At 39.2% G+C, this 24,524-nt stretch overlaps 1 protein-coding gene across 4 annotated transcripts in view; it reads right to left on the bottom strand.

The window, feature by feature from the left end:
- The window catches only part of RAD51B (RAD51 paralog B), a 690,361-nt gene extending 665,837 nt beyond the window's left edge, over positions 1 to 24,524 (bottom strand). For 3 of the 4 annotated variants that reach the window (XM_049706908.1, XM_049706909.1, XM_049706910.1), the window contains exons 1-4: positions 24,416 to 24,524; positions 21,189 to 21,314; positions 15,363 to 15,476; positions 11,148 to 11,264 (exon numbers count right to left, since the gene is read on the bottom strand). In XM_049706908.1, the coding sequence (XP_049562865.1) occupies positions 11,148 to 11,264; positions 15,363 to 15,476; positions 21,189 to 21,272 (315 nt within the window). In that variant the 5' untranslated portion in view covers positions 21,273 to 21,314; positions 24,416 to 24,524. The remainder of the gene's footprint in view (positions 1 to 11,147; positions 11,265 to 15,362; positions 15,477 to 21,188; positions 21,315 to 24,415) is intronic. The other variant, XM_033431838.2, reaches the window with a different exon arrangement.

Below are 24,524 nucleotides of genomic sequence, written 5' to 3'. Positions count from 1 at the left end.
TCTGAGTACAGGTCTTTTGTCTCCCTAGGTAGATGTATTCCTAGGCATTTTATTCTTTTTGTTGCAATGGTAAATGGGAGTGTTTCCTTAATTTCTCTTTCAGATTTTTCATCATTAGTGTATAGGAATGTAAGAGATTTCTGTGCATTAATTTTGTATCTTGAAACTTTACCAAATTCATTGATGAGCTATAGTAGTTTTCTGGTGGCATCTTTAGGATTCTCTATGTATAGTATCATGTCATCTGCAAACAGTGACAGTTTAACTTCTTCTTTTCCAATTTGTATTCCTTTTATTTATTTTTCTTCTCTGATTGCCGAGGCTTGGACTTCCAAAACTATGTTGAATAATAGTGGTGAGAGTGGACATCCTTGTCTTGTTCCTGATCTTAGAGGAAATGCTTTCAATTATTCACCATTAAGAATGATGTTTGCTGTGGGTTTGTCTTATATGGCCTTTATTATGTTGAGGTAGGTTCCCTCAATGCCCACTTTCTGGAGAGTTTTTATCATAAATGGGTGTTGAATTTTGTGGACAGCTTTTTCTGCATCTGTTGAGATGATCATATGGTTTTTATTCTTCAATTTGCTGATATGGTGTATCACATTGATTGATTTACATATACTGAAGAATCCTTGCATCCCTGGGATAAATCCCACTTGATCATGGTGTATGATCCTTTTAATGTGTTGTTGGATTCTGTTTGCAGGTATTTTGTTGAGGATTTTTGCATCTATATTCATCAATGTATTGGTCTGTAATTTTCTTTTTTTGTAGTATCTTTGTCTGGTTTTGGTATCACAGTAACTGTGGCCTCATACAATGAGTTTGGGAGTATTCCTTCCTCCACAATTTTTTGGAAGCGTTTGAGAAGGATGGGTGTCAGCTCTTCTCTAAATGGTTGATAGAATTCACCTGTGAAGCCATCTGGTCCTGGACTTTTGTTTGTTGGAAGATTTTAAATCACAGTTTCAATTTCATTACTTGTGATTGGTCTGTTCATATTTTCTATTTCGTCCTGGTTCAGTCTTGGAGGTTATACCTTTCTAAGAATTTGTCCATTTCTTCCAGGTTGTCCATTTTATTGGCATAGAGTTGCTTGTCGTAGTCTCTTAGGATGCTTTGTATTTCTGCAGTGTCTGTTGTAACTTCTCCTTTTTCATTTCTAATTCTATTGATTTGAGTCCTCTCCCTCTTTTTCTTGATGAGTCTGGCTAATGGTTCATCAATTTTGCTTATCTTCTAAAAGACAAGCAGCTTTTAGTTTTCTTGAACTAAAAGAACCAGCTTTTAGTTTTATTGATGTTTGCTATTGTTTTCTTTGTTTCTATTTCAGTTTTTTCTGCTCTGATCTTTATGATTTCTATCCTTCCACTAACTTTGGGTTTTGTTTGTTCTTCTTTACCTAGTTCCTTTAGGTGTAAGGTTAGAATATTTATCTGAGATTTTTCTTGTTTCTTGAGGTTATTTTTCTTGTTTCTTGAGGTTTCTTGAGGCTATGCTTGTACAGCTATAAACTTCCCTCTTAGAACTGCTTTTGCTGTACCTCATAGGTTTGGGATTGTCATGTTTTCATTGTCATTTGTCTCTAGGTATTTTTTGATTTCCTCTTTGATTTCTTCAGTGATCTCTTGGTTATTTAGTAACGTAGTATTTAGCCTCTATGTGTTTTTGTTTTTTACGTTATTTCCCCGTAATTCATTTCTAATCTCATAGCATTGCGGTCAGAAAAGATGCTTGATATGATTTCAACTTTCTTAAATTTACTGAGGCTTGGTTTGTGACCCAAGATGTGATCTATCCTGAAGAATGTTCCATGCGCACTTGAGAAGAAAGTGTAATCTGCTGTTTTGGGATGGAATGTCCTATAAATATCAATTAAATCTACCTGGTCTATTGTGTCATTTAAAGCTTCTGTTTCCTTATTTATTTTCATTTTAGATGACCTGTCCATTGGTGTGAGGTGTTAATGACCCCCACTATTATTGTGTTACTGTCGATTTCGTCTTTTACAGCTGTTAGCAGTTGCCTTATGTATTGAGGTGCTCCTATGTTGGGTGCATACATATTTATAATTGTTATATCTTCTTCTTGGATTGATCCCTTGATCATTATGTTATGTCCTTCCTTGTCTCTTGTAACATTCTTTATTTTAAAGTCTATTTTATCTGATATGGGTATTGCTACTCCAGCTTTCTTTTGATTTCCATTTGCATGGAATATCTTTTTCCATCCCCTCACTTTCAGTCTGTATGTGTCCCTAGGTCTGAAATGGGTCTCTTCTAGACAGCATATAGATGGGTCTTCTTTTTGTACCCATTCAGCAAGCCTGTGGCTTTTGGTTGGAGCATTTAATCCATTCACGTTTAAGGTAATTATTGATATGTAAGTTCGTTTACCATTTTCTTAATTATTTTGGGTTTGTTATTGTAGGTCCTTTTTTTCTCTTGTATTTCCCACTTAGAGAAGTTCCTTTACCATTTGTTGTAGAGCTGGTTTCATGCTGCTGAATTCTCTTAGCTTTTGCTTGTCTGTAAAGCTTTTGACTTCTCCATCAATTCTGAATGACATCCTTGCCAGGTAGAGTAATCTTGGTTGTATGTTTTTCCCTTTCATCACTTTAAGTATATCATGACACTCCCTTCTGGCTTGTAGAGTTTCTGCTGAGAAATCAGCTGTTAACCTTATGGGAGTTACCTTGTATATTATTTGTCATTTTTCCCTTGCTGCTTTCAATTACTTTTCTTTGTCTTTAATATTTGCCAGTTTGATTACTATGTGTCTCAGCATGTTTCTCCTTGGGTTTATCCTGTATGGGACTCGTTGCACTTCCTGGACTTGGGTGGCTATTTTGTTCCCCATGTTAGGGAAGTTTTCAACTATAATTTCTTCAAAGATTTTCTCAGGTCCTTTCTCTCTCTCTTCTCCCTCTGGGACCCCTATAATGCGAATGTTGTTGAGTTTAATGTTGTCCCAGAGGTCTCTTAGGCTGTCTTCATTTCTTTTCATTCTTTTTTCTTTATTCTGTTCTGCAGCAGTGAATTCCACCATTCTGTCTTCCAAGTCACTTATCCCTTCTTCTGCCTCAGTTATTCTGCTATTGATTCCTTCTAGTGTACTTTTCATTTCAGTCATTGTATTGTTCATCTCTGTTTGTTTGTTCTTTAGTTCTTCTAGGTCTTTGTTAAACATTTCTTTCATCTTCTTGATCTTTGCCTCCATTGGTCCTGGATCATCTTCACTATCATTATTCTGAATTCTTTTTCTGGAAGGTTGCCTATCTCCACTCCATTTAGTTGTTTTTCTGGGGTTTTTGTCTTGTTCCTTCATCTGGTACATAGTCCTCTGCCTTTTCATCTTGTCTATCTTTCCGTGAATGTGGTTTTTGTTCGACAGGCTGCAGGATTGTAGTTCTTCTTGCTTCTGTTGTCTGCCCTCTGGTGGATGAGGCTATTTAAGAAGCTTGTGCAGGTTTCCTGATGGGAGGGACTGGTGGTGGGTAGAGCTGGATGCTGCTCTGCTGGGCAGAGCTCAGTAAAACTTTAATCTGCTTGACTGCTGATGGGTGGGGCTGGGCTTCCCACCTGTTGGTTGTTTGGCCTAAGGCAAACCAAAACTGGAGCCTACCTGGGCTCTTTGGTGGGGTTAATGGCAGACTCTGGGAGGGCTCATGCCAAGGAGTGCTTCCCAGAACTTCTGCTGCCAGTGTCCTTGTCCCTGCGGTGAGCCACAGCCACCTCCTGCCTCTGCAGGAAACCCTCCACACTAGCAGGTGGGTCTGGTTCAGTCTCCCCTGGGTTCACTGCTCCTTCCCCTGGGTCCCGATGGGAACACTACTTTGTGTGTGCCCTCCAATAGTGGAGTCTCTGTTTCCCCCAGTCCTGTCGAAGTCTTGCAATCAAATCCCACTAGGCTTCAAAGTCTGATTCTCTAGGAATTCCTCCTCCTGTTGCCAGACCCCCAGGTTGGGAAGCCTGACGTGTGGCTCAGAACCTTCACTCCAGTGGGTGGACTTCCATGGTATAATTATTCTCCAGTCTGTGAGTCGCCCACCCAGCAATTATGGGATTTCATTTTGTCCTGACTGCACCCCTCCTACCGTCTCATTGTGGCTTCTCCTTTGTCTTTGGATGTGGGGTATCTTTTTTGGTGAGTTCCAGTGTCTTCCTGTCGATGACTGTCCAGCAGCTACCTGTGATTCTGGTGTTCTCACAAGAGGGAGTGAGAGCACGTCCTTCTACTCCGCTATCTTGGTTCAGGCCTTCGATTTAATTGATATTCATAGGACATTCCATCCAAAAACAGCAGATTACACTTTCATCGCAAGTGCACATGGAACATTCTCTAGGACCGATCACATCTTGGGTCACAAATCAAGCCTCAGTAAATTTAAGAAAATTGAAATCATATCAAGCATCTTTTCTGACCACAAAACTATGAGATTAGAAAGCAATTACAGGGAAAAAACATAAAAAACACAAACACATGGAGGATAAAAAATACGTTACTAAATAACCAAGAGATCACTGAAGAAATCAAAGAGGAAATCAAAAAATACCTAGAGACAAATGAAAACAAAAACACGACGATCCAAAACCTATGGGATGCAGCAAAAGCAGTTCTAAGAGGTAAGTTTATAGCAATACAAGCTTACCTCAAGAAGCAAGAAAATCTCAAATAAACAATCTAACCTTACACCTAAAGGAACTAGATAAAGAAGAACAAACAAAACCCAAAGTTAGTGGAAGGAAAGAAATCATGAAGATCAGAGCAGAAATAACTGAAATAGAAACAAAGAAAACAATAGCAAACACCAATAAAACTAAAAGCTGGTTCTTTGAGAGATAAACAAAATTGATAAACCATTAGCCAGACTCATCAAGAAAAAGAGGGAGGGCTTCCCTGGTGGCGCAGTGGTTGAGAGTCCGCCTGCTGATGCAGGGGACGTGGGTTTGTGCCCCGGTCCAGGAGGATCCCACATACCACGGAGCGGCTGGGCCTGTGAGCCATGGCCGCTAAGCCTGCGTGTCCGGAGCCTGTGCTCTGAAACGGGAGAGGCCACAACAGTGAGAGGCCCAGGTACCGCAAAAAAAAAAAAAAAATGAAAAAGAAAAAGAGGGAGAGGACTCAAATCAATAAAATTAGAAATGAAAAAGGAGAAGTTACAACAGACACCGCAGAAATACAAAGCATCCTAAGAAACTACTACAAGCAACTCTATGCCCATAAAATGGACAACCTGGAAGAAATGGACAAATTCTTAGAAAGGTATAACCTTCCAAGAATGAACCAGGAAGAAATAGAAAATATGAACAGACCAATCATAAGTAATGAAATTGAAACTGATTAAAAGATCTTCCAACAAACAAAAGTCCAGGACCAGATGGCATCACAGGTGAATTCTATCAAACATTTAGAGAAGAGCTAACATACATCCTTCTCAAACTCTTCCAAAAAATTGCAGAGGAAGGAACACTCCCAAACTCATTTTATGAGACCACCATCACCCTCATACCAAAAACAGACAAAGATACTACAAAAACAGAAAATTACAGACCAATATCACTGATGAATATAAATGCAATAATCCTCAACAAAATACCTGCAAACAGAATCCAGCAACACATTAATAGGATCATACACCATGACGAAGTGGGATTTATCCCAGGGATGCAAGTATTCTTCAATATACGCAAATGAATCAATGTGATGCACCGTAACAGGAAATTGAAGAATAAAAACCATATGGTCATCTCAATAGATGCAGAAAAAGCTTTCCACAAAATTCAACACCAATTTATGATAAAAACTCTTCAGGAAGTGGACATAGAGGGAACCTACCTCAACATAATAAAGACCATATACGACAAACCAACAGCAAACATCATTCTCAGTGGTGAAAAACTGAAAGCATTTCCTCTAAGATCAGGAACAAGACAAGGATGTCCACTCTCACCACTATTATTCAACATAGTTTTGGAAGTCCTAGCCACGGCAATCAGAGAAGAAAAATAAATAACAGGAATACAAATTGGAAAAGAAGAAGTAAAACTGTCACTGTTTGCAGATGACATGATACTATACATAGAGAATCCTAAAGATGCCACCAGAAAACTACTAGAGCTCATCAATGCATCTGGTAAAGTTGCAGGATACAAAATTAATGCACAGAAATCTCTTGCATTCCTATACACTAACAACGAAAGATCAGAAAGAGAAATTAAGGAAACACTCCCATTTACCACTGCAACAAAAAGAATAAAATACCTAGGAATAAACCTACCTAAGGAGTTAAAAGACCTGTACTCAGAAAACTATAAGACACTGATGAAAGAAATCAAAGATGACATAAACAGATGGAGAGATATTCCATGTTGTTGGATTAGAAGAATCAAACTTGTGAAAATGATGTACTACCCAAAGTAATCTACAGATTCAATGCAATCTCTATCAAATTACCAGTTGCAATTTTTATAGAACTAGAACAAAAAATCTAAAAATTTGTATGGAGACACAAAAGACCCCAAAGAGCCAAAGCAGTCTTGAGGGAAAAAAACGGAGCCGGAGGAATCAGACTTCCTGACTTCAGACATACTATAAAGCTACAGGAATCAAGACAACATGGTACTGGTGCAAAAACAGAAATACAGATCAATGAAACAGGATAGAAAGCCTAGAGATAAACCTACGCACCTATGGTCTACTAATCTATGACAAAGGAGGCGAGGATATACAATGGAGAAAAGACAGTCTCTTTAATAAGTGGTGCTGGGAAAACTGGACAGCTACATGTAAAAGAATGAAATTAGAACACTCCTTAACACCATACACAAAAATAAAACTCAAAATGGATTAAAGACCTAAATGTAAGGCTGGGCACTATAAAACTCTTAGAGGAAAACATAGGCAGAACACTCTTTGACATAAATCACAGCAAGATCTTTTTTGATCCATGGCCTAGAGTAATGGAAATAAAAACAAACAAATGGGACCTAATGAAACTTAAAAGCTTTTGCACAGCAAAGGAAACTACAAAGAAGACAAAAAGACAACCCTCAGAATGGGAGAAAATATTTGCAAACTAATCAATGGACAAAGGATTAATCTCCAAAATATATAAACAGCTCATGCAGCTCAATATTAAAAAAACAAACAACCCAATCCAAAAATGGGCAGAAGACCTAGACATTTCTCCAAAGAAGACATACAGATGGCCAAGAAGCACATGAAAAGCTGCTGAACATCACTAATCATTAGAGAAATGTAAATCAAAACTGCAATGATTTATCACCTCACACCAGTTAGAATGTGCATCATCAGAACATCTACAAACAACAAATCCTGGAGAGGGTGTTCGTGGGAATGTAAATTGATACAGCCACTATGGAGAACAGTATGGAGGTTCCCTAAAAAACTAAATATAGAATTACCATATGACCCAGCAATCCCATTACTGGGCATATACCCAGAGAAAACCATAATTCAAAAAGACACATGCACCCCAATGTTCATTGCAGCACTATTTACAATAGCCAGTTCATGGAAGCACCCTAAATGCCCATCAACAGACGAATGGGTAAAGAAGATGTGGTACATATATACAGTGGAATATTACTCAGCCATAAAAAGGAACGAAACTGGGTCATTTGTAGAGACGTGGATGGATCTAGAGACTGTCATACAGAGTGAAGTAAGTCAGAAAGAGAAAAACAAATATCATATATTAACACATATATATGGAACCTAGAAAAATGGTACAGATGAACTGGTTTGCAGGGCAGAAATAGAGACACAGATGTAGAGAACAAACGTATGGACACCAAGGGGAGAAAGTGGAGGGGGGTGGGGATCGTGGTGTGATGAATTGAGAGACTGGGATTGACATGTATACACTGATGTGTATAAAATGGATGACTAATAAGAACCTGCTGTATAAAAAAATAAAATAAAATTATTTTTTTAAATAGCCGAATGATTTATAAAAAGATATTCCAGCTCATTAGTAATCAGGAAAATGAAAACTAAGATCACAAAGATGGGCAGAAACTGAGAAGTCAGATAATACCAAGGTAAGAAGACATGGAGCAATAGGTATTCGTGCACATCACTCATAGGAATGTAAACAGGCACAACCACTCTGGAAAACAATTTGTCCTGATTCTGCAATGTTACCTATGTGCATACTCTATAATAACCAGCAAATCACTCCAAGGTAGATCCCCTAGACAGGAGCCAGCTAGTAAATATTTTAGGCTTTGCAAACCATGAGGTCTCTGCCACAACTAACGCAACTCTGCCTTGTATCTCAAAAACTGCCACAGACAAAATGTAAACAAATGAACATAGTTGTGTTACAATAAAACTTTATTTATAAAAAACAGGCAGCTGTCCAGATTTGATCACTGGGCAGTAGTTTGCCAATCTGTGCCCTAGAGAAATACCTGTACATGTGATCCAGGAGACATGTACAACAGTTTTCACAGGACTTGTTTATATTAGCAGCAAACTGCTAATATTTGGAAACAACCCAAATGTTCACTCACAGGAGAAGGGATAAACAAACTGTGGCCATATTTTCAAAATGGAGTATGACACAGCAGTGAAAATGAATTATACTCTTGCTACTTGCAACATGGATAAATCTTAGAAAATAATATTAAGTGGAAAAATCAATTCATAGAAGAGATATGATTGAATCACCAATATATTGTGTAATAGAGCTCAAAAATAAGCAAAACTAAATAAAATGCTACATTTCCTATGTATATGAGTGATAAAGGAAAACTATAGGTATTGGTAACCATTGGGGAAAAAAAGTACAGCAATGGTAGAATCACTATGCTGTACACCTGACACCAATATAATATTGTAAATCAACTATACTTCAATTAAAAAAAAAAGGTAGCAATGGTGGAAATTCAGGAGGGAAGTTACCTCCCAACAGAAGGCCAAAGATGGGATCAGGGAGGAGCCCACAGATGGTTTCAATGATTTTGGTATTGTTCTGCGTTTTATATTGGGTCACAGGCTCATAAATGTTCATAACTTACACATGCAGGATGTATTTAATCTTGTATACATAAGATAGATATTAAATTTTTATTTTTAATACAAGGTCAACAAATACTCCCTGTACTCAGCTGAAAAATCCCAAAAAGACTGCAGAGGCTACCTGGAGCTGAAACAGAAAGTAGAGAACTTGCCTCTAATAAGCAATCAGGGTATTTATATTCCATGTCAGCCAATCAGATGATGAAGAAACATCTAATGGCTTGTAACTATCTCTTGGATTCAGAAAGAATTGATAAAAGCTACATGAAAAAGTATTGAAACTATTCCAAAACTTAAAAAATAAGAAAGTATTTGTTGGTTAATCTTCCTGAAGTTTTGCTATTTAAATAAGTAAGTTTATAACTGTGGATCACAATTACTATAAAGCCTCTTCTTTTTTTTTAAAATAAACCTATTTCAACAAAGGTCCAACTAGATCACAAAAAGATTATGTAAGATAGGATTCTGGCACCATCTGGTGGCAGTGCCCTGCAACAGCACATTCTAATTTCTATTAAAGGTTAATTCACTCTTTCATTCATTTACCTACTATCCAATAGGCATCTACTAGGCATAGCACACACATATTTTAAAATCTTTCTTGGTGGGCTTCCCTCGTGGTGCAGTAGTTAAGAATCCGCCTGCCAATTCAGGGGACACGGGTTCGAGCCCTGGTCCAGGAAGATCCCATATGCCGCAGAGCAACTAAGCCCATGTGCCACAACTACTGCGCCTGCACTCTAGAGCCCACGAGCCACAACTGCTCAGTCTGCGACCCACAACTACTGAGCCCATGTGCCACAACTACTGAAGTCCACGTGCCTAGAGCCCGTGCTCCGCAACAACAGAAGCCACCAAAATGAGAAGCCCATGCACCACAACGAAAAGTAGCTCCCACTTGCCACAACCAGAGAAAAGCCCACACGCAGCAAGGAAGACCCAATACAGCCAAAAATAAAATAAATAAAAATTTAAAAAAAAAAACTTTATAAAAAAAAATCTTTCTTGGAACCCGGAAATAAAATAATGTATACTACCTAAAACAGGTCCCCTATTTTCAAGGGAAAATATCTACAGTTAAATTTATGCCTATCAGAATATAAGCGTCTACTCTTGTTAAAAGTTTGTTTCAAGCATCTATTCCCCTAGAACTCTCACGCAAGAAGTCCCTCAGGAGTGTTCTGGTAAACATAGTCTATGGAGTCACCACATGAGGACCAGTAAGCACATGAATGCACTTTTCAAGGAAAAGAACTGTTGTGGCTTTAAAATATCCTCAAATTCTTGACACGTCTTTCAAAAGGTAGAGTCTAATTTCCCTTTCCTTGAATGTGGGCTGGACTTAATTACCTGCTTCTAAAGAAGAGAAAGTGGCAGAAGTGATGGCATATAACTTCCAAAGCTGAATCATCAAAGCAATAGCCATTTCCATCTTGCCTGAGGGAGTCAGACATCGTGTCACGAGGAGACTCAAGCAACCAGTGGAGAGCCCTCTGGGGAGGAATCGTGACCTCCGCCAACAACCAGCACCAACCTGCCCCCTCGCATCCTTCGCCAATATCATTGAGCTAAGCCACTCCCAAAGAAACGGAAATCAATGTTTATTGTTGTTTAAGCCACTTAGTTTGGGGGTAATTTGTTATGCAAAAATATATAACTAATACAACAACCTATTACTTCCTAGAACCAAATTTTATCTTTAACAGGAAGTGAAAATAGCTCATTTCAGTTTAATACTATAATTTGCCCACATGTTAATAAAATTTCAAATTTTCCTTCCTAATACACTAAGTAGTGATCCTTTTCTAATTCCCCCAAATTGTTTCATATTATTTCATAATATTCATCACTTTCTAATTCAAAGAAACAGCAACCCAAGCAGATTTCAGTCAGTCAGCAGGGATTTTTTTGGACCATCTTCCTTTTGATGTACTGTACTAGTATTGTACTAGGGACTGAGTGGAGAACCATGCCCTTGAGCTACTTATAATTTAGATGAATATTCCCAAAATAATTTATGTTTTTAATTAACCTTTTTCCCCTGACTCTGAAGGTTCTAAGTCAATGGAAGAAGGTTTGGAAAGTTTCTTTTTTACCTCTGTGAGGGATCCACAAGCTACACCACCATGCAGGGCTTCATCTAAAGCAGAGAGGGTTGTAGATAAAAATGCTGGTGATGGAGCATCAGACCTCTGTGTCTTTATCTCATAAGCCTGAACAAAGAAGAGATTAAGTTATTTTCAACCTCAATATTTATTCAAAAACATAAGTCAACTCCAAACTCAAATTCTAGCAGTTGGAACCCCAATCCCCTTTTTTTTCTTCTACTATTTATTTATTCAACAACTATTTACTCTGTGCCGGGGACTGTGCTAGATCTGGGGGCTGTGATATAAAAGACAGAGCCCCTGCCCCACAGTACTTATAGCCAACTAGGGACTATGAAATTAGGACTAGAAACTAAGCAATTACCATACACTTAAATAAGAGATACTGTGATAGGGCAAGTAGAGACCTGGAGAGAGTATACCTGATCTGGATTTTGTGATATAGGAAGGCTTCAAGGGAGATCTGGATGTCTGAGCTAAAACCTGAAATGACTGTTAGACAGGCAAAGGGAATGTGCATGTTCCTGGCAAAGAGACAAGAATGTATGAAGAAAGGTCAAGAAGCAAGAAAGAAAGGAAATGGAAACTCACAAAAACTACAAAAAACAAAAAGAGTTCATTTAGAACGTCGGAAAGAAGGCACGAGGTCGTGGTGTGGCAAGCAATGAGGATGGAGAAATAAGCAGGGGCCTAATCAGGAAGAGCGTTGCTGAAGTGTGGCGTGTAGGCTGAGAGCAACAGGGAGTGACATGGCCAAGCTACCATTTCAAACCAAGGTTGCTTTACGAAGAACAGCTTGAAGGTGGATGGGGTAGACTGAGAAATGGCCTCCCAAAAGACAGCCACATCAAATCCTTGGAACTGTGAATATTACCTTACTTGGAAAAAGGGTCTTTGCAGATGTGGTTAACATGATTACATACCCACCAGCAATGTGTAAGAACACTTGCCTCTCTGCAATCTCTAACATTAAAAATTACTACTGTTATATTAAGTTGCCCAAAACTGAAGTCAAGCCACAGAACTGAAATTTTTCATTCCTTCATTCATTCAAAAAATATGAATTAATTGCCAACTTCATGCCATATACTATGATAAGCTCTGGGAATAGAGTGGTAACCCAAACAGACCTAGTTTCTACCCACCTAAAGTTTACAATTTAATAAGTCTAGGTCTCAAATCCAAGGCTCTTCTGCTCCTGTGAGGACGTAGGAAGACCAGTATATTAATACGTATGAGCCATAAATGTGCCCACTCTTGTCTAATCTCACCTATTAAGTTCTTAGATCAGTTAAACCATGGATTGCCACAGAGTTTTTGAAAGGCAACATTCAGGCACATAAAATAAAATAGAATAAAGCTACAGTAAAAGGTGTGTGCCTTTCATCTGATTTAGAAATACCTAAATATTGCCTACAATCTATCAGGCAACATAGGTGGGCATGGGGACACTTTACAGACATGTAAAGGCAGTCCAATCTGTTAACATTAAAGTACTTCCTTTGCAACTATAAATGTAATTACTAGAATAATAGTTCTCGTGACTCAAAAAACTACTAAAATGAACTAACAGAACAAGACTTCAGAAATCATAGTGTGTACATAAGCGAGACAAAGAGGGACCCTGCGATATGACACACCACCAGTTCTCTTCTACCCTGGAGGCTGCTTCCTAGACTCATCGTTGTCTAATCTGATCTTGAAATGCTGGCTGGATTCGGGACGTGGTCTTGGGCACACTTACATTCTCACTGTACATACCTTCTAGGCAATCTCTCGCCCATTTTCACAGCTTTGACTACCATGTTCACCCCGATGACTCCCCAATGCAGCTTCCAGTGCAGACCTCTACTTCAAGCTCACAATCCACATATTTAACTGCCTACTTCGCATCTCTACTCAATGTTTCACAAGCACCAAAAATTCGACAGGTACTAACGAATTCACGATCTGCCGCCCTCAAACCTGATCCTCTTCCGATATTCCTCATCTCAGGAAATGGTACCACCCAATCTTTCAAAGCAAAATCAAGGAATCATCTCTGACACTTTCCTGTACCTCACCACCACCCACAGCCAAATCATCACCGAATCCTATTCATTCTACCTCCTAAGTATCTCTCACGACAACTGACATTACACCATCGGCATCAGTACCACACTAATAGTCCATGTCACAATCTGTCTGTAATACAGTCATAGATACCTAACTAGTCTTCACAAATATTTTCTTGTTCCTTTTCAATCACTTGTCTATGTTTAAAGACTGAGTTTTTAAAAACACGTATTAGATTACTCCCTTTGATGATGTGTCATTGCTTTCAGAATAAAGTCCAAAATCCTTAACATGGTCTGCAGGCCCCAGTGACCTGACCCCTGCTTGCTTCTACAACTTCATCTCTTGACACTCTCTTCCTTGCCACTACGTTCATTCACACTGGCCTGACTTTCTTACCATACAAGCACAATTCTCCTGCTCTTCGCAGGGGCTTTGCATTTCCCAGTCACAGTGCCTGCAAACCCTTCCCTGCTCCCTCCCTTCCCAACTCCGTTGTCCATCTCTCTCCTATTCATCCTTCAGGTTTGAGCTGAAGTATCGCTTCCTTGAGGGAGCCCTTCCTAAGGACCCCTAAACTAAGTAATGTCCCTGTTATTCAGTTTCTAAGCTCTTTGTACTTTTCTTTGATAGGACTCGTCATTACTACAGTTAACTAATCATTTGTATAATTATTTGTTTACTGTCTGACTGTTCCCACTAGACTGTAAGCTACATGAGGGCAGGAACTTTATCAGTCATCTTCACTATAATATCCCCAGTACCTGACAGATCCATGGCTGGCACTCGATAAATATTGGTTGAAGGAATAAATTATTGAATAAATAAATTAACAAAAAAAGCTTTATGAGGGAATGAACTAAGGCTAAGCCAATATTTAAGACAGGATTCAAATCTAAAGAATTTTACCAGAGTAATGTACAACGAAGGAGAAAGATGGCTCTTTGAACTGGCATTTGGAATGGTAGTGACATTGCAGCTGAAAGTGGTGATGGAAGTGGAGACTAAAGGTGAATTTCCTATTCACAGTCTCCTACTTAATTATCTAACTAGGAACATGCCATAGATATTGACCAAATAGAACGACAGATGTCAAACCAAAATGTTCTCTTGGTGATTTACAACCTTCAAAGTAGTGACAAGTTAACTTGAACCTTGTCACAGAATCATAAGATACTATTTTAACTCTCTAACTTCTCCCATAAAACAAAGCGAGCTCTTCAAAGATACCGGATCAACGACAAAGCTAAGACTACTGCCCATCTCTAACTCCAATTCTAATTCTCCTTCTGACTATTTTGCCTTTAATGTATTTTCCTTAGACAATGAGCTAAATCTGAACAAAAGAAAATACTCACTTTGTTCATTGTTTGCAAAGTTTCAAATGACACAAATATTCCTTCCTTCCTCCTTCACAGAGTTAGACCCTACTTTATTGCTTAGTGGTTACCAAATTTCAATATAAGGTAGTAAGGTAAGTAATTTATAACCCACATAAACAAATACATTTGCAAAACACCGGACAGACTTTTAGGCAACTCTTATTCTGGGAAAACAAGATATTTTCTACCATGCACTAAACCTATATTTTGAAAAGCTAAAGTCATGAGACAGAAAGTATGAAATAATGGTACAACTTGATGAGGGCTTATTACAAAACACTTTAACTCTTCTCAGGAGTGAGGATAAGTTTTCAAATATTATTCATTCAATCAGTAAGAGAGTATAAGTCCAACAGGTGTACTTTATGATGCACAGTAAGTAATGATGATAAAAGTTAGTATTACAGAGACAGGAGCATTCTAAAATTAACAGTATATTATACTTTAACCATGAGGTTCACAAATCCTACCCAAACAAACAAAAGAGAAAGATGACCTTTTGAAATATCAATACCAGCTACAGAGAAAAAAAAATCATATTACCCTCTCATTCCCATAATTAGGAACTGTCTCCCATGAGCTTATAAACTACATAAATTTCTTACATATATTCTCATTAGAGGACTAACTCTATGCTGTGAGGGTTGGTATTTTTGAGGTGCTCATCTCTATTTTTGCTTTTGCCTCATCACCCAAAAGATTTTAAACGAGATACAGAATCGTTTCAAAATAAAAATCAAATCATAATTCTAAAATATATACATACCGTTTGCATCCGTGGGGCACAGGCCCTGCTGACCACACACAAAAGTTCATGGACACCTTGATAACTAAGTCCAGTCATCTTCATAAGCTCCAGTGGGGAAAGACATAGAAAGTCCTAAAAAACATAAAGAAAATATTTAAAATATATATGTGCAACAAAGATACTGGAATTAAAAGGAAACTTTCAATTGACACTATCCATGTGTAAATAAAAGCAGAATTTATTGTAGATCAGGGACTTCGCTGGTGGTCCAGTGGTTAAGACTCCACGTTCCCAATGCAGGGGGCCTGGGTTCAATCCCTGGTCAGGGAACTAGATCCCACATGCCACAACTAAGAACCGGTGCAGCCAAATAAATCCGTAAGTATTTAAAAAAAAATTTATTGTAGATCAAAGATTTATATGTTTCTTATAGTATTTTCCCCCTAAATAGCCCTTAACTAAAAGATATGATGATATAATCTTATCCTCTGATTATCCACCTTGGCATATACCAGAGGACACACCAAGTAACAACACATAGCAGCAGAATCCAACTCAGGTGTATGTTGGCGCTGCCCTTGTGCCTGAAAGAGTCTGGGCACAAACAGATGACCAGAAAGAGTCAGGCTGAAATGAGTTTCTTCAAATGACAATGAAAATACGATGACCCAAAACCTATGGGATGCAGCAAAAGAAATTCTAAGAGGGAAGTTTATAGCAATACAATCCCACCTCAAGAAACAAGAAAAATCTCAAATAAACAACCTAACCTTACACCTAAAGCAATTAGAGAAAGAAGAACAAAAAAACCCCAAAGTTAGCAGAAGGAAAGGAGTCATAAAGATCAGATCAGAAATAAATGAAAAAGAGGGCTTCCCTGGTGGCGCAGTGGTTGAGAGTCCGCCTGCCGATGCAGGGGACACGGGTTCGTGCCCCAGTCTGGGAAGATCCCACATGCCCGCGGAGCGGCTGGGCCCGTGAGCCATGGCCGCTGAGCCTGCGCGTCTGGAACCTGTGCTCCGCAACGGGAGAGGCCACAACAGTGAGAGGCCCGCGTACCGCAAAAAAAAAAAAAAAAAAAAAAAAAAAAAAAGAAAGAAATGAAAAAGAAACAAAGGAAACAAGAGCAAAGATCAATAAAACTAAAAGCTGGTTCTTTGAGAAGATAAACAAAATTGATAAACCATTAGCCAGACTCATCAAGAAAAAAGAGGGAGAAGACTCAAATCAATAGAAATTAAAAATGAAAAAGGAGAAGTAACAACTGACACTGTAGAAATACAAAGGATCATGAGAGATTACTACAAGCAACTATATGCCAAAAAAATGGACAACCTGGAAGAAATGGACAAATTCTTAGAAAAGCACAACCTTCGGAGACTGAACCAGGAAAAAATAGAAAATAAAAACAGACCAATCACAAGCACTGAAATTGAGACTGTGATTAAGAATCTTCCAACAAATAAAACCTCAGGACCGGACAGCTTCACAGGCGAATTCTATCAAACATTTAGAGAAGAGCTAACAGCTATCCTTCTCAAACTCTTCCAAAATACAGCAGAGGTAAGAACACTCCCAAACTCATTCTACGAGGCCACCATCACCCTGATATCAAAACCAGACAAAGATGTCACAAAGAAAGAAAACTACAGGCCAATATCACTGATAAACATAGATGCAAAAATCCTCAACAAAATACTAGCAAACAGGATCCAACAGCACATTAAAAGGATCATACACCATGATCAAGTGGGGTTTATCCCAGGAATGCAAGGATTCTTCAATATACGCAAATCAATCAATGTGATAAACCATATTAACAAATTGAAGGAGAAAAACCATATGATCATCTCAATAGATGCAGAAAAAGCTTTCCACAAAATTCAACACCCATTCATGATAAAAACTCTCCAGAAAGTAGGCATAGAGGGAACTTACCTCAACATAATAAAGGCCATATATGACAAACCCACAGCCAACATCGTCTTCAATGGTGAAAAACTGAAACCATTTCCACTAAGATCAGGAACAAGACAAGGTTGTCCACTCTCATCACTGTTATTCAACATAGTTTTGGAAGTTTTAGCCACAGCAACCAAAGAAGAAAAAGAAATGAAAGGAATCCAGGGCTTCCCTGGTGGTGCAGTGGTTGAGAGTCCACCTGCTGATGCAGGGGACGCGGGTTCGTGCCCCGGTCCGGGAAGATCCCACATGCCACGGAGCGGCTAGGCCCGTGAGTCATGGCCACTGAGCCTGCGTGTCCGGAGCCTATGCTCCGCAACAGGAGAGGCCACAACAGTGACAGGCCTGCATACCGCCAAAAAAAAAAAAAAAAGGAATCCGAATTGGAAAAGAAGAAGTAAATCCGAATCGGAAAAGAAGTAAAGCTGTCACTGTCTGCAGACAACGTGACACTATACATAGAGAATCCTAAAGATGCCACCAGAAAACTACAAGAGTTAATCAATGAATTTGGTAAAGTAGCAGGATACAAAAGTAATGCACAGAAATCTCTTGCATTCCTATACACTAATGATGAAAAACCTGAAAGAGAAATTAAGGAAACACTCCCATTTACCATTGCAACAAAAAGAATAAAATATCTAGGAATAAACTTACCTAAGGAGACAAAAGACCTGTATGCAGAAAACTATAAGACACTGATGAAAGAAATGAAAGATGATACCAACAGATGGAGAGATAGACCATGTACTTGGATTGGAAGAATCAACATTGTGAAAATGACTATATTACCCAAAGCAATCTACACACTCAATGCAATCCCTATCAAACTACCAATGGCATTTTTCACGGAAGTAGAACAAAAAATTTCACACTTGTATGGAAACACAAAAGACCCCGAATAGCCAAAGCAATCTTGAAAAAGAAAAACAGAGCTGGAGGAATCAGGCTGCTGGACTTCAGACTATACTACAAAGCTACAGTAATCATGACAGAATGGTACTGGCACCAAAAACAGAAATATAGATCAATGTAACAGGATAGAAAGCCCAGAGATAAACACATGCACATATGGTCACCTTATTTTTGGTAAAGGAGGCAAGAGTATACAATGGAGAAAAGACAGCATTTTCAATAAGTGGTGCTGGGAAAATTGGACAGCTACACGTAAAAGAATGAAATTAGAACACTCCCTAACACCAAACACAAAAATAAACTCAAAATGGATTAAAGACCTAAATGTAAGGCCAGACACTAAAAAACTCTTAGAGCAAAACATAGGCAGAACACTCTATGACATAAATCACAGCAAGATCCTTTTTGACCCACCTCCTAGAGAAATGGAAATAAAAACAAAAATAAACAAATGGGACCTAATGAAACTTAAAAGCTTTTGCACAGCAAAGGAAACCATAAACAAGACGAAAAGACAACCCAGAATGGGAGAAAATATTTGCAAGTGAAGCAACTGACAAAGGATTAATCTCCAAAATTTACAAGCAGCTCAATATCAAAAAAAAAAACCCAATCCAAAAATGGGCAGAAAACCTAAATAGACATTTCTCCAGAGAAGATATACAGAATGCCAACAAACACATGAAAGAATGCTCAACATCACTAATCATTAGAGAAATGCAAATCAAAACTACAATGAGATATCATCTCATACCAGTTAGAATGGGCATCATCAGACAATCTACAAACAACAAATGCTGGAGAGGGTGTGGAGAAAAGGGAACCCTTTTGCACTGTTGCTGGGAACATAAATTGATACAGCCACTATGGAGAACAGTATGGAGGTTCCTTAAAAAACTAAAAATAGAACTACCATATGACCCAGCAATCCCACTACTGGGCCTATACCCTGAGAAAACCATAATTCAAAAAGAATCATGCACCACAATGTTCACTGCAGCTCTATTTACAATAGCCAAGACATGGAAACAACCTAAGTGTCTATCGACAGATGAATGGATAAAGAAGACGTGGCACATATATACAATGGACTATTACTGAACCATAAAAAGAAACGAAATTGAGTTATTTGTGTGAAGTGGATGGACCTAGAGTCTGTCATACAGAGTGAAGTAAGTCAAAGAGAAAAACAAATATCATAAGCTAACACATATACATGGAATCTAAAAAAAAGGTTCTGAAGAACCTAGGGGCAGGACAGGAATAAAGACGCAGACATAGAGATTGGACTTGAGGACATGGGGAGGGGAAAGGGTAAGCTGGGACGAAGTGAGAGAGTGACATGGACTTAAATATACTACCAAATGTAAAACAGACAGCTATTGGGAGGCGGCCGCATGGCACTGGGAGATCAGTTCGGTGCTTTGTGACTGCCTGGAGGGGTGGGATGCGGAGGGTTGTGGGGAGACGCAGGAGGGGTTAGATATGGGAATGTATGTGTATGTATAGCTAATTCACTCTGTTGTAAGGCAGAAACTAGCACACCATTGTAAAGCAATTATACTCAAATAAAAATGTTAAAATAAATAAATACGAGGTTGTACTACTTTAAAAAAAATGAGTTTCTTCCTAAGCTATGAAATCATTCAGAGGGAGTATTTAATAATTGAAAGAAAATAAAAGTGACTATGGAAGCACTTCCCTAGAGTCTCGGTGGTTAAGAATCTGCCCGCCAATGCAGGGGACACGGGTTCGATCCCTGGTCCGGGCGAAGATCCCACATGCCACAGAGCAACTAAGCCTGCGTGCCACAGCTACTGAAGCCCGTGTGACATAGAGCCCACGCGCCACAGCTACTGAAGCCCGCGTGCTCTAGGGCCCCCATGCCGCAACTACTGAGCCTGCATGCTGCAACTACTGAAGCCTGGGCGCCTAGAGCTCGTGCTCCACAACAAGAGAAGCCACCGCAATGAGAAGCCTGCGCACCGCAACGAAGAGTAGCCCCCGCTCGCCGCAACTAGAGAAAGCCCGCACACAGCAACGAAGACCTAATGCAGCCAAATAAATAAATAAAACTACGGAATGAAATGTTAAATTTCATACTTTTAAGAGTATTTCAAAGTACAAACATGAGGATTATAAAATGCATAACAGAGACATCATTAACACACAAAGCAATTTTTTAAATATTGCAGCACACTCTGAAAGTCTGTCTTATTAAGGATTAAATCCTAACAGAAAACCTTAAATCTTATTTAACCTCCTAAGAGGGATTTGCTTTACTCTTTTGCTTAAATATACAACATCTGCTTATATATTTCTCTCACTCCATCAATAGGAAAATAATCCTAACTACTAACTTTTCTTGCTTTCAAGAGAAATTACCCATTTTGAATACTATCTCCTCATTTGAGTCATATTTCTCATGTAACTGCAAAATTTCTTTTATGAGGACAAAACTTCTCTAGAATCCCAAATAAATGGCACAGGTGTACTTCACCTTCTGCTATGAGCATTCTCCCCACCCAACCCCACCCAAAATGCAAAAATCTTGCATTTGGATAAATGAAATCACATTTGGAAATACAAGCTAAGTGGTTTGTTACTTAAAATTAGCAAGCACCATATTTATCTTTTCTTATAAACCTAAATGTTCATATTTCAGGTGTAATTAAGAGTTATTTAGGTACACAATATTAATCTGTGGGACGTCCCTGGCGGTCCAGTAGTTAGGACTTCGCCTTCCAATGCAGAGGGTGTGGGTTCGATCCCTGGTCAGGAAGCTAGGATCCCACATGCCTCATGGTCAAGAGGCCAAGACATAAAGCAGAAGCAATGTTGTAACAAATTCAATAAAGACTTTGGAAATGGTCCACATCAAAAGAAAAAATCTAAAAAAAGAAAAAGAAAAAAAAAGATTAATTTGTACTTCAAGTTTCTCACTGAAAAAAATTAAATAAATTTTACCTGGCAGGTAACAATCTGATGTCTGTTCAGACGGTCACACAGCTCTTGTGATAAACCCACTCGTCTTAGTTTCTTGCTACCCATGCCTTCAGATGCAGCAAGATAAAGAAGAACCTTGAAAAAGAGCTGGAAAATAGCATAAGCAACATTAGATGGGCTATCCAAGACACTCTACAAAATAAAAAACCCTTCAAGCGTCTCCACATACAAAATGAAACGTATGGTATTTAAAATATTACTGATAAAATAAAGGAAGGCAATAAAATCTTTCCAAATATTTTAAACAGGGGAGACAACCGTTTGTCAAACATGCACACAGAGAAACAAGACCATATAAGAATGTGCAATTCACACAGTTCTTTAAAACTTATTACACAAATATAATAACACCGTTTCACATTTATATAGCATCTTAAGATTTTCACTGCATTTATAAACTTTATTTGGATGTGTAATTAATACACGTATTTCCAAACAGCACTCTCATAAAGTCTTTACTTTCATTGCACTGTAACAATAAATTTATTGACCACCTACTGTATACCAGGCACTGTTCCAAAGCAAGCTTCTCAACAGCCCTATAAGGAAGATTGATCACTGATCTCATTTTTACATATGAGAAACTAAACCCTGGAAAGGTTAGCCATTCCACTGTTACCAGAAAAAGTAAATGGTAGATCCAGAATTCGAACCAGGAAGTCTGACTCTTAGGCCTAGCCTCTTAACCAGTATACTGTACTACAAGTCTGTAATCATATTTAAACTCTCCTTTTTCTATGAATCAGAACAAACCTTCTGAATCAAATGAGATTTTATTATTTCAGGTGTTATTTACAAACTGAAATTGTTTTTTTGTTATACTAGCTGCTCACATCCCCACATGCAATTAAATTTCACTCTTCTGGTTGAACCCTGTGAGGGCTAAATGAGGCTCATGATATATTTGTCTTCAGAGAGTTAGAATAGAATCACTCTGATTCCCTTAATAACTCATGCAAAGGAGAAGCTGTGTATCTCACTCAGATGGCAAAATATCCTCTGAATAGAGTAGAAATAGGAACTCTTCATTGTTCCAGGGGATAAAACAATATAATTATCAGAAAAAGAGTCACATTTTGGAACAAAAATATATACTGAGAATGTAGATATTTATTTCCAATACCATGGCCCAAATTTCTACTTAACATCTATATTCTCGGATCAGATTAACACTCTCTTCCTCTCTCCCGCTCTCTCTCCTTCTTTCTCTCTCTCACACACATACATCCTTCCCACAAACATAAAATACATCCCTCTCATTTCACTCAAAGGGAATTTGTCAGTATTGGTTTCTGTCTCTCAAAAAGAAAGTTTACCGGGCTTCCCTGGTGGCGCAGTGGTTGAGAGTCCGCCTGCCGATGCAGGGGACACGGGTTCGTGCCCTGGTCCGGGAAGATCACACATGCCGCGGAGCGGCTGGGCCCGTGAGCCATGGCCGCTGAGCCTGCGCGTCCGGAGCCTGTGCTCCGCAACGGGAGAGGCCACAACAATGAGAGGCCCGCGTACCGCAAAAAAAAAAAAAAAAAGAAAAAAAAGGAGAATTGTAAACCCCAAACTACCTGGAATACTTTAACAATGACCAACTCTGCTATCTCTGCCTTAGTAGGACCACTCCTTTCACTTGCCTAGCCTATTGCATACAGCCTCTGGTCACTCCCTGCCTCGCAAAACAAACAAACAAGAAAACAAACAAAAACATTCATTTGTTCCTTCCACAGATGCTTCTTAAGCACACACTCTGCTGCGCTTCTGCGGCACAAGAATCATCTATTTTCTCCCCTTTGGGAACCCACAGTAAAAGACGAAAAGGGATATATACACAAATAATTACAGTCATGCAGCAAGTATTGTCATTGGAATATATATGTGCTGTGGAAGCAGAGAGGAATAAGCACCAAACTGACCTGCAAGTCACAATCCTGTCAGAGGTAGCCTCCTAAAAATTTGCTCCAATCCTGTCAACTCTCATCCTTTAAAACCACCCATGGGACCATGAGACCACAGTATAAATTCCACACTTCTTATGATGGCCTATAGCCTCTTCATAAACTGGTCCCTCACCTCCCTCACATTCATATATCAGACTGCAAGGCCCACATTCTGGCCTTTCTGGCAAAATCACTTGCCTCCCAGTATCTTAGTTTCTTCATCTGAAATACAAGCATCATTCAAATATCCACTTCATAGGAATGCAGAGAAGGTTAAAGGATGTGGATGGTGCCTGGCTCCGTAGTGCTCAAAGCTAGGGATTATGATCAATTCATTCAGGAAAACAGCATTAGTTGCCTCACATGACCTGCCTTCCGGCGGTAACGTTGGTAGGTTACACAAATGCCTCCCTGCCTCCCGGACTTTCCTCCACAAAGACTTCCCGCTACTTAGGCTCTTCCTCTCCAATGTTCTCATTACACTGTGTACACATTTGTTCGATAATCTTCCTAACGTATTGTTATGGCTTGCATGTTTGTTTTTTCCACCAGAAACCGTAAATTCTTGCTCTGCGTGTGTGTGCACGAGCATGTAACTGAGGGTGTGAGGGAAGATGTTCAATCCTGGAAACTGAATCCTCTCCTCATCAAGAAAAAAAAATCCACATATTAGATGGTCAATGAAAACTGTGAATTAACAAATAATAGCTAATATTTCTTGAGCCCTTATTAGGTGCTACTGTTCCAAGAGCTTCAGACGTTTTACAGACTAATATTGAGGCATTGAGTTGAAAAACTTGAGCGAAGTCTAACAACTAGCACATGGTGGAGTAGGCATTCGAACCCAGGGATCTGACTCCATATTCCACGCTATTAAATACCTCTTCTTCAACACCATCTGAAGAGGGTCAGACACTAAACTTCCCTTAATGACGGGCTCCCCTGCCTAGACCTCAAACTGCCCACAAGTGGGAAGACGGGTGGACATCAAGAAGCGAAAACATCACCCCAGAAGCCCCTAACAATAACTCTTCCCAACAAGGTGCAGCTTCCAAGCGTCCCCCACAAAGGAAAGCCAGACGCCTCAGATCTGCGGCGGGGCTCAAATTAAGATCCTTACGGACCTAAGGGGGTGTGCCCTGCACCCAAGAGTGACTCTCCGCTCCCCCGATATCAACAACACTGGCCCAGAAAGGGAGCAGGAAATAATGAGCGCACCCCAATTCCCCAAACCGCCCCCCACATGAAACTTTCCAGTACCGGGTCTGCAGCATCCAACTTTCAAAGTTTCCCCTACCCCTCACACAGTTCCCCGCGGAAAGGGACGCAAAGCAACAAACAAAGCGCTGGTTGGGTCGTCACCCTGGCG

The sequence above is a fragment of the Orcinus orca genome, chromosome 2, assembly GCF_937001465.1.
Source record: "Orcinus orca chromosome 2, mOrcOrc1.1, whole genome shotgun sequence".
NCBI classification, from domain to species: domain Eukaryota; kingdom Metazoa; phylum Chordata; class Mammalia; order Artiodactyla; family Delphinidae; genus Orcinus; species Orcinus orca.
Note: the sequence above shows the minus strand (reverse complement) of the source record. Positions and strands in the feature narration are given on the sequence as shown.